The sequence below is a fragment of the Colius striatus genome, chromosome 3, assembly GCF_028858725.1.
Source record: "Colius striatus isolate bColStr4 chromosome 3, bColStr4.1.hap1, whole genome shotgun sequence".
NCBI lineage: Eukaryota > Metazoa > Chordata > Aves > Coliiformes > Coliidae > Colius > Colius striatus.
In genome coordinates, this window is record NC_084761.1 from 1,078,425 (window position 1) to 1,093,399 (window position 14,975).

The 14,975-nt window shown below is 49.3% G+C and overlaps 1 protein-coding gene across 1 annotated transcript in view; it reads right to left on the minus strand.

Moving 5' to 3' along the window:
* DNAAF8 (dynein axonemal assembly factor 8) overlaps positions 1-14,975 on the minus strand; it is a 96,016-nt gene that overhangs the window by 42,079 nt on the left and 38,962 nt on the right. Inside the window, exons 14-16 of the mRNA XM_061991926.1 lie at positions 6,660-6,776; positions 3,718-3,862; positions 228-528 (exon numbers count right to left, since the gene is read on the minus strand). Coding sequence (XP_061847910.1) covers positions 228-528; positions 3,718-3,862; positions 6,660-6,776 — 563 coding nt within the window. The remainder of the gene's footprint in view (positions 1-227; positions 529-3,717; positions 3,863-6,659; positions 6,777-14,975) is intronic.

Here is a 14,975-nt window from a genome sequence, read left to right on the forward strand (position 1 = left end):
TTGGCACAGAGGAGACAGTCCTGTGAGAGAAGGACTTTTTCAGGCTGTAGGAAGTGATTTGGAAATATAAAGGTCAACAGATTGCTGCCACCCTGTGCTCTTGTTCACCAGGACCTTTAGCAGCAGCCTGACATACAAAGACAAAGCACTCTAGCTGCCTGCCTGGCCTCCATGTCACACGTTGCCCGTGGGAATAAGCACAGTTCCAAACCATCCAGGGTCATTACCTTGCTCTGTCGCAGTGTGAGGCTGGATCCAGGCCACCAGCACGCAGGGCTGCCTCAGTAGCTCTCCCTCCAAACCAGAGGCACAGCTCCCTGTGCACACTGCCTGGGGAGGGCAGGCAGAGGAGAGGCTCCCTTGAGCTGTGGCTGTGGCTGGAACTGCAGTTCCTCTCGCTCAGCAGCTGCAGGGTGGGTGGCCTGATGATACTCTGCAAGGTGCTCCATGCTTGAGGCCCTCTGAGGCCTAATGCCAGCACTGGTGGCACGTTGCCAGGCTGGGAAGCATTGGAAGGTGGCAGCTTTTCTGTGAAAGGCAAAGGTGTGTGACTAAAACATGGAACAACCTGCCCCAAGGTCGTTCATTCCATTCAAGTGCCATTTTCAGACCTGTCATTGCCAGACTTCAGCAAAGTAACCTACTGGTCCCCTGCCCTGTGGGGTAATGCTGGCAACCAGCTGCATGTCTTTACCCAAAGGTAACTGTGAGATTGTCCAAGGGATCCTGCTAAAGAAAGAGGAGTTAGTTGCCTCATCTGCTGTGGAAAGGAGTGTGCACAGGGTTAGATGCTACAGAGCAGCTGATGGTATACTAAAAGTCTGCATCAACTTCTTGTGCAGTGTGGACCTGCTTTAGCAGGGGGTGTGGAATAGTTGATCTCCAGAGGTCCTTTCCTGCCCCTGCCATTCTCTGAGTCTGTGTTGCTCCTGCCCTGAAGGAAGGCTGGGGGACTGAAGGGCAGACAGGACAAGAGCATGGGCCTGAGAAGGATGTTGTCTGCAATTTTCCTCAGATAAAGGCATCACAAACTGGAAATCTGTGGAGTCCTTTCCTAGATGATTTCCTTCTGCACCAAATACAGCTTTTTTACTCTGTTGTAAGATGACATATCCAGGCAAATATCATTAGCCACCTTTATTTCCCTGACAGGGCTTGAACTGTGGCTTCCCTCATTGCCTGCACCAGCTCTCTGCCCTATGGCTCTGGCAAACCTTTCTCCATGTTGCTGTGTCATGGTTTGACATGACAGCCTTTTCTGGGAAGGGGCTGTAAAGGTCGCTCCTGTAAGAAGTTGCTCACAACTCTCCCCAGCTCTGAGCCTGACCCACTGCTGGGGCTGAGACAATTAGACATCTCCACAATCACTTTTTAAGAAGAAGCTGGAAGAGGAGGTTTCTTCCTCCATCTTCCTCCATCTTCTTCCTTCTTCTTCTGGCTGGTGGTGGTGCAAGGAGTAGGAACAGTGAGAGAAACAACCATGTGGACTCCAAGGTCAGTGAGGGAAGAGAGGAGGAGGTGTGCTGGAGCAGAGACTCCCCTGCATTCTGTGGTGAGGACTGGTGAAGCTGAGATTTATTTGCATTTCTGTAAGACCCCACATCAGGGGCAGAGACTCATTTTGATAATGACCCAGAGCAGGGGCAGAGAGTCACTTTGCTACAGCTGGCCCTGGATCAGGGGCAGCGATTCACTTCATTAAAGGCCCTGAGCCAGGGACAGTGACTATGGCTGGAAGAGGCCGTGTCCCAAGGAAGGGACCCAATATCCACAGCTGTAACTGTGAGAAGGAACCCAGCCAAAGCAGCTCATTCAACTTATGCCCAGAAGAGGCCCTGTCCCAAGAGAGGGACCCTGCAACTGCAGAAACTGAAACCGTGGTGAAGAATCCACGCCAGAGATGTTCACCAGGACTGTGTCCCGTGTGAGGGACCCTGTATGGGCAGGAGCTGCAGCTGCTGGGAACAACCCACACCAGAGAAGTTGGTTCAGGACTGTGTCCCAGGGAGGGACCCCATGTTGGAGCAGGGGAAGAATGCCAGGAGTCATCCTCATCTGAGCAGAGAGAAGCAGCAGAGCCCATCTGTGAGAGACTGAGCACATCCCCATTCCCTGCCCCCCTGAGCCACTGAAGGGAGAGGAGGGAGAGATCTGGGGAGCAGTGAGCTGGGCCTGGGAAGAAAGGAGGGATGGGGGAGGGAGATCTTAAAGTGCTGGGTGTAATTTTCTCATCACCCTGCTCCCTTTTTGCTTTTATTCTTTTCTGTTTCTAGTAGAATAACCTTTCCTCCTTTCCTCTCTCAGTTGAGCACTGGTGTCTGTTTTGCCCAGAACTCTAACTGGCAGCGAGCCCTCCCTGCCCTTGTCTCCATCCACAACAACCCTGGTGATCTTTTTCCTCCCATTCCCCTGAGGCCTCTGCCATCCTCACAAGGGTGGGGGTGGATGTGGCACGGAGTGAGAGACTGTTGTGGTGCTGCTGTGCTGGCAGGGCCAGACCATGACATGCTGTCAGCAGGGCTGGGGTCCTCGAAGTAACCCTGAAAAAAGCACATTTGGCTCCTGCACAGTTCCTACTGCAGAGGTTAGAAAAAGCAGCAAGGTGTGTCATTTTCTTCCCTGAGCTTTAAAAGCATTCAGTTACACCATTTGTTGCATAAGAATCAGAAGCCAGAACATAAGTCTCCAGAGCAGGAAGAAATGGAGAAACTGGCTGTACTTAAAATAGTGATTTTAAAGTTCTAAAGGTAAAAACTCACAGGACAAGTGGCAGTTCCCAGCTCCAATGAATTGTTGCTTCACACAAAATGCTCCTAAAGAATGGTGCATGGTACAGAGCACTGAAGCAGATCTGCTGCCTGTCACCTCCTAACAACTGGTGATTTGATCACAGAATCATAGAAGGGTGGGGGGTTGGAGGGACCTTTAGTGATCATCCAGCCCCAGCCCCTGCTCCAGCAGCATCCCCTGGCTCAGGGGCACAGGAACGTGTCCAGGGGGGGTTGGAAACCTCCTGAGGAGCCTCCACACCCTCCCTGGGCAGCCTGGGCCAGGGCTCCCTCCCCTCAGCACTGAAAGAATTTTTCCTCATGTTTACATGGAACTTTTTAGTGTTCCAGCTTCTTTCTATCACCCCTTGTTCCATCATTGGCTTCTTGGTGTCACGTCTCAGACCGTCTTCTACTGGCAAAGCTGACACTTAGGTGATGCCTTGTCAGCCAATGCAACCACAGGATGGCCTGATCACTACTTTTGCCTGTGCTTCTGAAGTTCCCCAGGCAATGGGATGGGGGGAAGTGTGAAAGGAGGAAGCTGGATTTTCTGCAGTTAAACCTTCAGGAGAATCAGTGGCAACTAATTGAGTATATTCAGCTCCCACAAGTGTAACCCTGGAGCTCAGGACACTGCAGTCTGGGAGAGATCACTGAAAGGAACAATTACTGAAGTGGTCTGAGACATAAAAATGGATCAAAGGTTAAAAATTCAACTAATGGATATTCAACACTGGGAAGAGAAGGAAAGAAACAGCCCAAGATCTTTTATCCTTCCTTTGGGAAAAGATATGGGAACTGACAAAGCAACAGCTGTGTAACTCTGACACCCTCTCCCCCACGCCCAGAGCACCACACCACTCTTCCCTTTTGTATATCTACAGATCTTTGCTTTCACCTCAGTATCATCACATGGTGGAACCTCTAAAGGTGAACTAGAGCCCACCTGAGGTAGTGAGCAGCACGTCCTGCTGAGGGTAGAGCAGGCGCAGTCCACAGACATCCAGGCCAGAAGCGAGTACCAGCTGCAACATGTGATGGGTAGCTGGGGGACTTTGGAAGAGAGTTTCAAACAGCAGTACCATGGCAACCTGAAAAGTAAGAGCACAGTGGAGAAATGAGCCAAACTCTTCCAGGCCCCCAACGACCACACAGCTGTATCTCTGTGCTCACCTTTAGTTCCCATGCTTTATCTATATTGCCAGAGCTACAGAAAGGCTTTTGGTTTATGTTTGTGTGTAGGTTCAGCACAGTGGGGCCTCAGCTTCAGGGTGAATCATAACTACCCACCCTAACCATGACTGAATCCATTTCTGCTGATATCATTGTGCCTCTTGTCACATAAATCTACTAGTGAAAACCTGCAGGTTCTCTGGGGCAGAGACTGAAGCAGATTGCTCTGGCTGTTTAACATCATCCACTACAGGAAGATGGTTAAAAGTGCCAAATTCAACACTAAAGAAACTCAAAGGCAGGCATACAACTAGTGCTGTCCCAAAGCTGCATTTGGAATCCTTCTTTCCCTGACTAATCCAATTCAGCCCATTCTGGCATGTAGGAAGCCACACACCAACTCATCCTGAATGTCTACACCCCAAAGGGAAGCAAATTGTCATTCCTTCCTCATCAGAAGAAACATATGGTTTGAAAAGCAAGTGCTTTCCAACAGGAAGTTGTGTGGTGCTGTGGGGGATACATTGCCTAGCTATAGATCACACAAGCAGGATTGTACCAGCCTCCAATGTGTGCCTGGCTCTCCTGGATGTAAAGCAACACACCACCATCCCCAGCAGCATGGTTTATGGCTGCAGTGAACGCCAAATTAACTCATCACTACTGGACACTTGAAATGAAATGCTGCTCCCCCATAAACACACTGTGAGGCTTCTACCAGTGTGACAAATGAAGATATACATTTACTCAAATCATAACAAAGTGGCCTAATTAGGAATAAAAGCTCTATTTCTTTATGTTTGTCTAGCTCAAGCTCTCCTGATCTTAAGCAATATTCCCAGCAGCCAGTATTCTTCTGTAGCTGCTCTGAGAGTCCCTGGGGCTTGGCTGCCTGGGCTCAGGGCCAGCTTTGCTATTGCAGCTGCCCAGCACTGAGAAGCCTCAGGAGCTGCCCACTTCCCATGGCCCAGGAGCCAGGCACTTGGCTGTGGTGTCCTGCAGAGCTTGGTGGCAGGTATGCCTTGGCACACCCTGCAATGTCACCCATTCTGGCCATTACCAAACCCCTGGGCTTTCTGGCTGGGCCTTGTCACAAAGGACTCAGGGCTGATCTCGGTTCCTGCTGCTGGACCTGCTCTGCTCCTCTTGCTTGGGTAAAGTGGGACTGCACCCTGCCTTTGAGGCAACTGGCCTTGTCTGCCTTGCTGTTAGTCTCAGCTTCAGATCCCTTACAGTGCATCCTGCCCTTGCTGTGAGAGGCCTGCATGGACCCACTAACAGCACTCACAAGGCAAGCTGAAGAACTGTAACCAAGACATGAGGCATTTCCCAGCTGTGCCAAGTGTCAGCTATCTTTGGCTCCTAATTGTGGGCTTCAAGTGTCTTCCAGGAGCAAGTCTGGTACACTCAGCAACTGGTCAGCTTGCTGCATGTTCAGGAAGAACTTAGTGTATCTGCACCTGCCCAGATCAATGCTAACAGGAGCCTGACCTCTGTCAGATCAAACATGCCATGTTTGGTGTTGCACAACAGCTAAGAGAGGCGAGTTACCATGGCTAACAAGTTACCACACAGAACTGGAGGTCCAGTACATTTTGCTTTGCACTCCTAAACAAATTGTGGCTAATTCAGGTTACCTTAACCTTCTCTCTCTTCTTCTGGGGTAAACTAAGTTGAATTATTTCCTACTTGTTCATGCAACACATCCAGAGTTACTGTAGGTCAGGCAGAGAGTACCAGAATCACAGATGGTAAGGATTGGAAGGGAGCTGGAAAGCTCAGCCAGTGCAACCCCCTGCCAGAGCAGCAGCACCTAGAGCAGGGCACAGGGACTCATCCAGATGGGTTGGAATGTCTGCAGAGAAGGAGCCTCCACAGCCCATCTGGGCAGCCCCTGCCAGTGCTCCCTCACCTCAACAGGGAACAACTTTCTCCTGGTGTTGCTTTGGAACCTCTTCTGTTGCAGCTTGTTGCCCCTTGTCCTGTCATTGGCCATCCCTGAGCACAGCCTGGCTCCAGCCTCCTCACACCCACCCGTGATGGATCTGGAACATGACTGAGCTCACCCCTCAGGCTCCTCTTCTCCAAGCTGCAGAACCCCAGCTCCCTCAGCCTTTCACCACAAGGCAGATGCTCCACTCCAGCATCTCTGTGGCCCTGCACTGAACTCTCTCCAGCAGCTCCCTGTCCTTCTGCAACTCAGGGGCCCAGCACTGGACACAATATCCCAGATGTGGTCTCAGGATGGCAGAGCAGAGGGGGAGCAGAACCTCTCTGACCTGCTGCCCACAGCCCTTCCAACTCACCCCAGGGTGCCACTGGCCTTGGCCACGAGGGCAGGAGCTTCACAGTTTTTGTTTTCAGTGTTTCAGAGAGTAAGTTTTTTAGCAACAAGTTGTGTTGTACATTGGCATGCAGTCAAATGGGTTCAGCTTATCAACACTTTGTCTGCTGTCACCAGCTGGTACCTGGTTGGCAGCAATTTGATCAACCTGCACATTTGCCAGTTTAATCTTCTGTGGCTCAGAGCAATGGGCATATCAATATCCATGACACAAACCACTCAGCTGATAGATTCAAGTCTGGGTGAGAAATACTTCAAGAACAGTATTTGTACCAAACCTCAAGACTGAAATATTCCAGGTCACTTAATGGGCTCTCAACTTGTCACATCACCCTGTAAGTCAGAGAGGAGTGTGCTGGGGTTTCTCTCACCTCAGTGTGTCTGTCTCTGCAGGCCTCGATGGTGCTGCTGGTGGGGAAGTACTTCTCATCTGTTTCAACTGTCTGCCAGTAAAATCCATTTGGCACTGCAAACACCTTCTCCACTGCCTGAAATGCACAAAGGACATCTCTCACCTCTGTGTTATCCTGACCCCTCAAAACAAAGGGTTAGTGTAAAGCAGTGTTTTATGGCTGGAGAGCACATAAGGATTAAACTCATTAGTGCAGTGTTGTTAATCTAGTGTTTGCTCTCTTACAACTGTACTGCTGTGGCAGGCTCCTATGGAGCTGCTTTTCCCTGGTACCAGTGGGAGGGGGCTGCAGTGCTGGCTCCTGGAAGGAGTTCTGGAAACCTCCCCTGCCTCTGAGTCAGACCCACCTCTGGCCTGGCTGAGCCAACCAGGGGCCTCTACCATCACTGTTTAGGAGCAGGAGATTTGCAGCTGGAGGAGGAGGTGGAAGGAGTGGGATAAGATGGAGGTGGCCACACAGACCCTGAGGTCAGTGAGGGGGAAGAAGTTGTGCAGAGCCAGAGACCCCTCTGCAGCCCACAGCAAGATGGCAGCTGGCCCCTGCACCCACGGAGGGCAATGGTAGGACCGAGAGCCACCTGCAGCTCCAGGAGGACCCCAGAGCAGTGCCCAGAGGTGCCAGGGCTGTGAGGAGGTGGCCATGGAGCAGGACAGGATGGGATGAGCATTGGCTGTGGGAGATACCCACATGGGAGGCAGCAAGGAGCTGCAGCCTCGGGACGGGCCCACGGCTGAGAGCTCTGTGCAGGGCTGCCTGCTGTGTGAGGGACCTGTGCTGGAGCAGGGAGCTGAGGAGTCCCCCTGCCCTGAGCAGAAACCAGCAGCAGGAGCCATCAGAGAGGGACTGACTGCACCTCCCATTCCTGCCCTGTGCTGCTGAGGGGAAGAGATGGAGATAGCCAGGGGTGCCTGAGCCCAGCAAGAGGGGAGGGGTGTGGGGAAGGGGTCTGAAAGGGCTGATCGTGCTCTTCATCATCATCCTCCTCTTTTGCTTTCTGATTTTTCTGCTTTTGGCTGGTGCTGGATTACATTCATTGTGGTTTCTTCCCCATGTTGAGAAGTCCTGGCTGTTTGGCCCGGGACTGTAATGGTGAGGGAGCCTTCCCTGCCCTGGGCATCTCCACGAGGCCCTCGGTACCTTTCCTATTCCCCATCCCACCATGGGCAGTGCAGGGAGGAGCAAGTGATGCTGGATGGCCCTTGTGCCCAGCTGGGCCTAAATCCACAACTGCTAGCTCCAGTTAAGTGATGTTCCAAGAACAAGAATCTGCAACTGCATCCCAAGAGACTGAACATGCCCAGAGTCCAGCTCAGCATCCCTCCAACACACAGAGATTCTCCTTGGAGCATCCAGCAGAAAAGGGCTTTGTTAAAGGAACACTCTAATTAACCAAATCCAATGAAAGGGTGGGGGAAGAACTGCATGAACTTCTGCATGCCTGGAACCAAAACAGGACATTTCTCCTGTGCTCATGTCACCACAAGTGACACGTATCTCTAAGTCCTATCGTGCCCCATACTCATGGACAGGCAAAAAGCCTCTGGCATTCAGGTCACAGCTTTACAGCAGTGCAGCATTTCCCAATCTCAGCACCTTATTTTGTTTCTCCTATATTTTCCAGGCAGCCAAGCCAGCAACTTGCACAAGTGCAGGTTTAAGGATGTGTCACTCATGAGAATCTGCTGTGACTGCATGCTCAGTAAGCGAGGCCACAGTCCAGGAGCAAACTCAGCTTTTGAGAGTCATTGGCAAGTTCTGCTTTGGGAAGATGTGATGTTGCAGAAATACAGATGCTTTAGGCAGAGCTCACAGTGGGCAGGACTCATTCCAAGACTGGGGAAAGGAAAAGTTACTCAGGTCAGATATCTGAGAGTAGCTTCACTATTGTTAAAGATGCTCCTTTGCTTTCCAGCCATTGTCAAGCTCATCTCATGTGGACAGACCTTTCAAAGAGGAACTAAACTTCAACATGGTCTCATCAGAACTTTTATTATGGATAGCAAATGGATTAACACTGCATGAAGAAGTGTCCATCATGGATTAGGAGATACATATAATGCTGTTTAGTTGTCTGATCATCTGAGATGTGTTTTTACTGCTTAGTGAATGACCAGCACTTCATCCAGAGATGATTAACAACAAGCAGGAAATGAAATTAGTTTGAATGCCATTAAAACCCCTCTGACATCTGCCTTTCTGCCCCAGCAACCTTTTGTGTTTTCTCCTGTTTCCTGTGCTTCACATTTGCCTAAAAGCAGAACTGGGGATTTTGCTTTTCACCCAGTTTCCATCACCACAGCTACACCAAACCCAAGAGCTTTGACATCTCTCAATGGGTTTGTCCATTTTGTCCTGCAATCCACAACTCACCAGCCTCCACTTATGATACCACATTTGGTTGCTGTGGAAAATATCACCAGAGGAAAAGCAAAAATGTATTGATTTGAGGAAGCAGAAGATGTTCTGTTCCCAGTGACTGATGCCAGCTCCTGCATGCAACACTGGCACGGTGCAGTGAGCACGGACAAGCCCTACGAAATGGGAATGCAGCAAGAGCCCAGTCTTCTGTTTATTGAGTGTCTTGTTTGAACAAACCTCAAATCAATGAACTTTCAAGAAGGAGGGAAAAAAGAAGGAACAAATGTGCTCAAACCAACTCCAGCTTACATTCCCACAGCAGCTTTCATTGGAACCATCTGGCTCCAGTGAGGATGCAGAGGATGCACGCTGGGGAATCCAGTGTAAGCTGTGCATCAGGGACACTGTTCCATGGTCAGCCTCCCTCCCTGCCACAGCAGGGACCTGGGCACACCTGGGGATCAAGCTCTGTGGGCAATTGCTCCTGTGATCTGTCTGATTCTGTTTTCCAGCAGCCAATCTGGATGAGACTTCACAAAGCAACAGAAAACCATGTTAATTCTACAAACTCCATTTCCTCATCAGAACATACACAGAGCTGGCTGCAGCCTGACAGCTCCTACCTTGTCCAGTGTTGCTACAATGTGCAGTGGAGAACTGGCACTGCCTTCCTGTGCAATGTACAGGAGAACAGGAAGAAAGCAACTTGCCCCATGCACACAGGACAGAATTGTGAGTGTGTGAGAATACAGGGCCACCAAGATGCTGAGGGGGTGGAACATGTGTGAGGAGGAAAGGCTGTGGGGCCTGGGGCTGTTCAGAGAGAGTAGGGGTGAGAATTGTATTGGTTTCACCTCAGGACTGGCTCCTCTCTTACACCTCTGACAACACTGCAGTAGCTGCAAACACAGCAGTTGAGGAAGCCTCTCCCAGGTTAGCTGATACATCATCTCTGAGTGCTGACCTGTCCTTCGGTGGGGAGGAGAATTCCTCCCTGTGCACAGTGCAGAATGGTGAAGAGGCAGCCCAGCCTTCCACACCCACCCAAAAATACCTCTTCTGTAAGGCTCTGCAGACTCAGAGCACTGTAATCACCTCACAAGTCCTGGTAAAGGCATTCTACCTGGGAGCAGAGGTACCCTAGAGTCAGCCAATGGCAGTTAGAGCAGCCCCTGGGATACTTTGATTTCTGCTGTGACAGGTTTCAAAACCCAGAATCATTTCCCCATAACCATTCCCATGACTGCATGGGAAAGCAGGGTTTCTTACAGCACTGCTGTTCTCCATCCACAGTGCCACGCTCAGGAAGAGCAGGAAGGGAGAGCATGTCCATTATCTCCCATTTGTAGCTACTCTTTGTTTCATCAATTATCCCTTTTATCTGTTTTGGGAGACAAATTGTGATTTCTGTTACCTTAAGACACTGAAAGAGGCTGTTTTGTACCGTGGCTGGGATGGAACACACACAGTTTTGTCAAATGGTGTTAAAAGAAACCCAGAGCTGCTGCTTGAGACAATATTAGTGAGATGAAATCAGACAGTTATGGGAATTCACAGCTGAACAAAAACATGTCGTAAAACACCAAGCAGAAACAAGAACAAGCACATTTTAGAGAAGACTGGAGCTATGTGCAGCAAACCCAGGAATCTTTAACTGTCATACAGAAGTATGACCAAATCCAATATCTCTTCTTCTTGCTTACAGTGTATGCTCACTTCTGACAACAAAGAAATAGCTTTTGCTGTTAGATGATCTAAGAGAGTCTTTTAAGTTGCAGCGAGTCTTCCAGGCTGCTTCTCAGGCACAGCAGGAAAACAGAAACTGCAGGAAGAACATCTGTGTACTCCACAGTCTTTTCTCCTCACATGCAAAGACCTACTCAGCCATTATCACACCCAGATCCCTTGCAGAGAGATGCTGCCTCCTGCACTACTTCCAGAGACAGACTATGAATTCTAGGTCTCTATAATCTCTGCCCTTGAGCTCCACTGACCACAGCAGTGGCAGCAGAGGAAGCGCTGTTCTCACTCTAGCAAAGGCCTCAGCGCTAACACTCATGTCTCAAGGGATTCACTGAATCATGCCTCTGAATTAGGCAGCATTACTCTCAGTCTATCTCCCCTCCCCACTGCCATGGAGCCCAGTGCTTTAGCATAGGATTTCTTGTGGAATCCAGATTAACACACGTTTGAATTTGTTTCCCTGCACAGCAGACTCAGGGTGCCACACATATGAGACTTGGCCCTTGGCACCAACTCAGATAAAGACAAGACAGAAGGAAGATTTGCAAGGCAAAGGGCAGCATGATCCTGTCCTTTTGAGGCTCCTGTTTTACCCCTTCAGCTTGGATTAAGCTGCTGGCACCTGCCATGCAGCAAGTCTCGTCCTGCTGGGTCTGCTTTGGGGAAGCAGATGCAGAGGTGCTGCTCTGGGTGTTTTATCCCTCTCCAATGCCCATTTCAGCTGCACAACAATCAAGTGTTTCAAACTTTGGCATCAGGCTCTGCAGAAGCTTTGGAGGAGGAAAGGATAGCCCTGAGCCACACACTAAATCTGAGAGCATACAGCAACACACAGCTCAGGTCTAACAGCTGGCCAAAGCGTGTCGCACTCCAGAGACCTCAGTCTGCACTCTCCACCCACAAAACATTACATGTTCTGGCTTAGGCACTGCTGCTAGTTTGATGCTTCTAACAGCATGAAAGGAGAAAGAGAGAACACACAGAGCAATAACCCCAAATCAAACCAGCATTAACTGCCAACAGGGCGGGCGCTGAACAGCAGCGTAGCACCGTGACTGCAGCTGAGATGTGGCAAAGGCAGTGCCCACACTGCCACGGGCCTGAAGGGAGCTGGCTGGAAAGCTGACATGGTAGTAAGTAGCTCTCTGAGCAAGCCTGTCATTGAAGTTGAAACAAGTTACAGTAAAAGACAGTGAAAGATGCTGAAGCCACCCAGGAGGGCTAAGGCTGTGATGCTTGCCAATGAAATCATGTCACAGTACTCAGACTCTAAAGCTTGGAGTCTTCTTGTGGAGCTCGTGCTAAAAGAGATTCACAGATCTGAAAGAGGCTCTGGAAATGCCTCTCACTCTCTCTTCAGAGGATATACACTGAATTAGGGCAGTCACATGCCTATATTTAGGTGCACTAAGTGCATAAAGCAGCAAGTGGTGCATCTGGGCCCACTTTTCCACACTGTGAAACAGAGAAACAATGTCAGGAACAGTCCCAAGCCTGTGTTTGTGTGTCTGTACAGGTAGAGCTCCTCTGGGAACACAGCTGCGATCACCTCTCTATCAGAGAAACCCCAAAAGTCTGAAGCACCACATTAAAGGGCTGCTGTGCTGACTGGGAGCCCCATACTTCAGCCTTCCTGTTAGTCCAGTCTGGGCTGTTGGAAGCTTTTGGCAGCACTGAGTTCCAACACAGGGGCAAATTTAGCTCCATGGTCCTTGTTCTGGAATTCTTATCTGGGCTTAGCCAAAACTGCATTGAAAAATAAAAAAGACAGCTTTGCTAAGTGAAGAGTGAGGAGGGAACCTGGTGTAGACCTGCCCCCAATCAGTACTGTTGTCCCAGAAAGAAATCACCACCCTTGTGCTGGAAGTCAACAGGGAAACTGACCAAAGAGCAGTAAGTGGGGAACTGATCACCAGGAGATGCAACAGAATCAGCTTTCTGGAACTCAAAGGAAAAAAATCTCTCATTCAGCCTTGACCTAGAGATGGCAGTTTGCCTTCTTCCTTGAGCCCTCACCGACACAATCACCCACCAGTACTGACTCCTCTGTCATGGCAGCCACCTGTACAGGCTGGGGCTTCAAAGAGATGCTCTAGAAGGCAACCAAAAAGATGGTGAGCCTCGTGCAAGGGAAATTCAGGAACAAAGAGGCAAAGAAGCATCAACACTGGCTACAGGTGTCACCTGTATCCCTGAGGTTAACACTGGCATCCTAAGGCTTAATGGAAGAAAGTACTCTTATGCTAAAATGAAGAAATCCTCTTTTTGCTGACAAGAAACACTGCAGTTAATTACTTCCACGGGGATTATGCCACTCTTAGCCTAACCTGGAGTTTTAATGACTGCATTGTGAGTTTAGTGTTCGCATCAGAAGGGAATTACTGGAGGTTAGTGGGCTGTATGCACAGTGTTAATAAGAAAGCCTCAGAGAAAAACAGCAAGAGAAAAGCAGTGTGGTTGAGGTCTAGAACAGGCTGAGAAACCACTGGGCCACTTCACACAATCACACCATGTTAAGGGTTGGAAGGGATATCAAAAGATCATTCAGTGCAACCCCTCTGCCAGAGCAGGATCACCTAGAGTAGGTCACACAGGAGCTCATCCAGCTGGGTCGGAATGCCTCCACAGAAGGAGACTTGGCTCGTGCACTAACAACGTGCTTTAGCGTTACTACAATCACTGCTAGCAATTGCTCCTAACATCATACACCCAGCTGGTCACTACATAACCTGAGCTTCCCTCTCCCTCCACTCACACCCATTTGCTTCATCAACCTGTCTCAGGCCATAAGCTACCTGGAGCAAAACCAGTCCTTCACCACTTGCTTTTCCAGTAGCAGCAGCAGGTCGTTTGGTTTCCATACACCAACTCAAAATGAATACAAAAAGCAAGTGTGGATCCCTGGCCTTGTATATCATCTTCAAACCAATGAAGTTGAAAGAATATGGTACTGAATTCTCTCTGCATCTCTTTTGGGTTGTGTTTTAATGTCACTGGGGAACATTCTCAGTTGGCACCACTTTGTGAGGCTTCAGGGTGGACAATGGGATTAGCTGGTGCCTGCTGAGAGCCTGGCTCATTGAGCCTTGCTTTGAGAAATCAGCCTTTCAGTCTAACTGCAAGACACAGCTATCAAAAAGCCACAATACACAGAGGTCTCTGCAATTCAGGCCTGGGAACAGGGGCAGCACAGAACCATTTGAATTTAGCAGGAGAGTGTGGTCTTTACATTCACTTCAGTTTTAATACGGCATCAAGGCAAAGATCCACCCCCAGAAAGTGCCTGCTATCTTGCTGCTCAATTTCTAATGATTTCTAATTCCCCTAATAAGGGATTTGCATAAAAGCTCTGACTGCTTGAAATGATGCCTTGTTTTATGCCTTCAAAGCATACAGCAGATTTATCTCCTGCAAGTACGTCAGACTGCTTTGCAGCACTTGCTGCTACGTGGAAGCCACAGTGACTGCAAATCAACGACACTAAGCCTCCTTTCCCTCTACAGAAATGGGATAAACCTTTAGGCAAATTGCTAAGTGCATTGCTAAGCCCCTCAGCTTTCATGGCATTGATTCTCCCACAGTAATAGTAAGCCCTGGGTCTGGTCAAAGTTGCAGAAGAGTTCTCGTGCCACATTCTTTTCAGAACTAAACTTGGTTGTGAACCAGAGCTGCAGTCTTCAGCATTCCCTGGAACTGAAGCTCGAGGTTCTTGTTGATTTAGAAACAAAAGACCATGATTGTCCAAAGGCTGGTGATGTCATGGGAAAGAAATAAGTCAAAGACACCTTCAAAAGGTAGGAAATGGGGTCATAGTAAAGTGCTGCTCTGATAACCTGGTCTCAGTATTTAAGCTAAGGTTGGGTGGGCTGTTAAAGGCCTCAGAGCAATGTTGGGTGCCCTCAGGAAAAAAGCTCCTCCAGTAAGTACAATGAATTCTGTAACATTCCTTGTGGAGCACTGCTAAGCTGACAGAAGTGAAGCAGTTCATTATCAATCACTCTGTGTGTGTGGTGAATGTTCCTGCAGATGTCTCCAGGCAGGCAAGGGATTCGAAACACTTGCTTTTAAGAGGTGCTATGTCCTTATAATCTCACCCACTTCAGTGCAAATCTACACAGCTTAGAGGCATTTGTTTTCAAATTCTGTTTAAATCCTTAGCTGAAGCAAACAAGA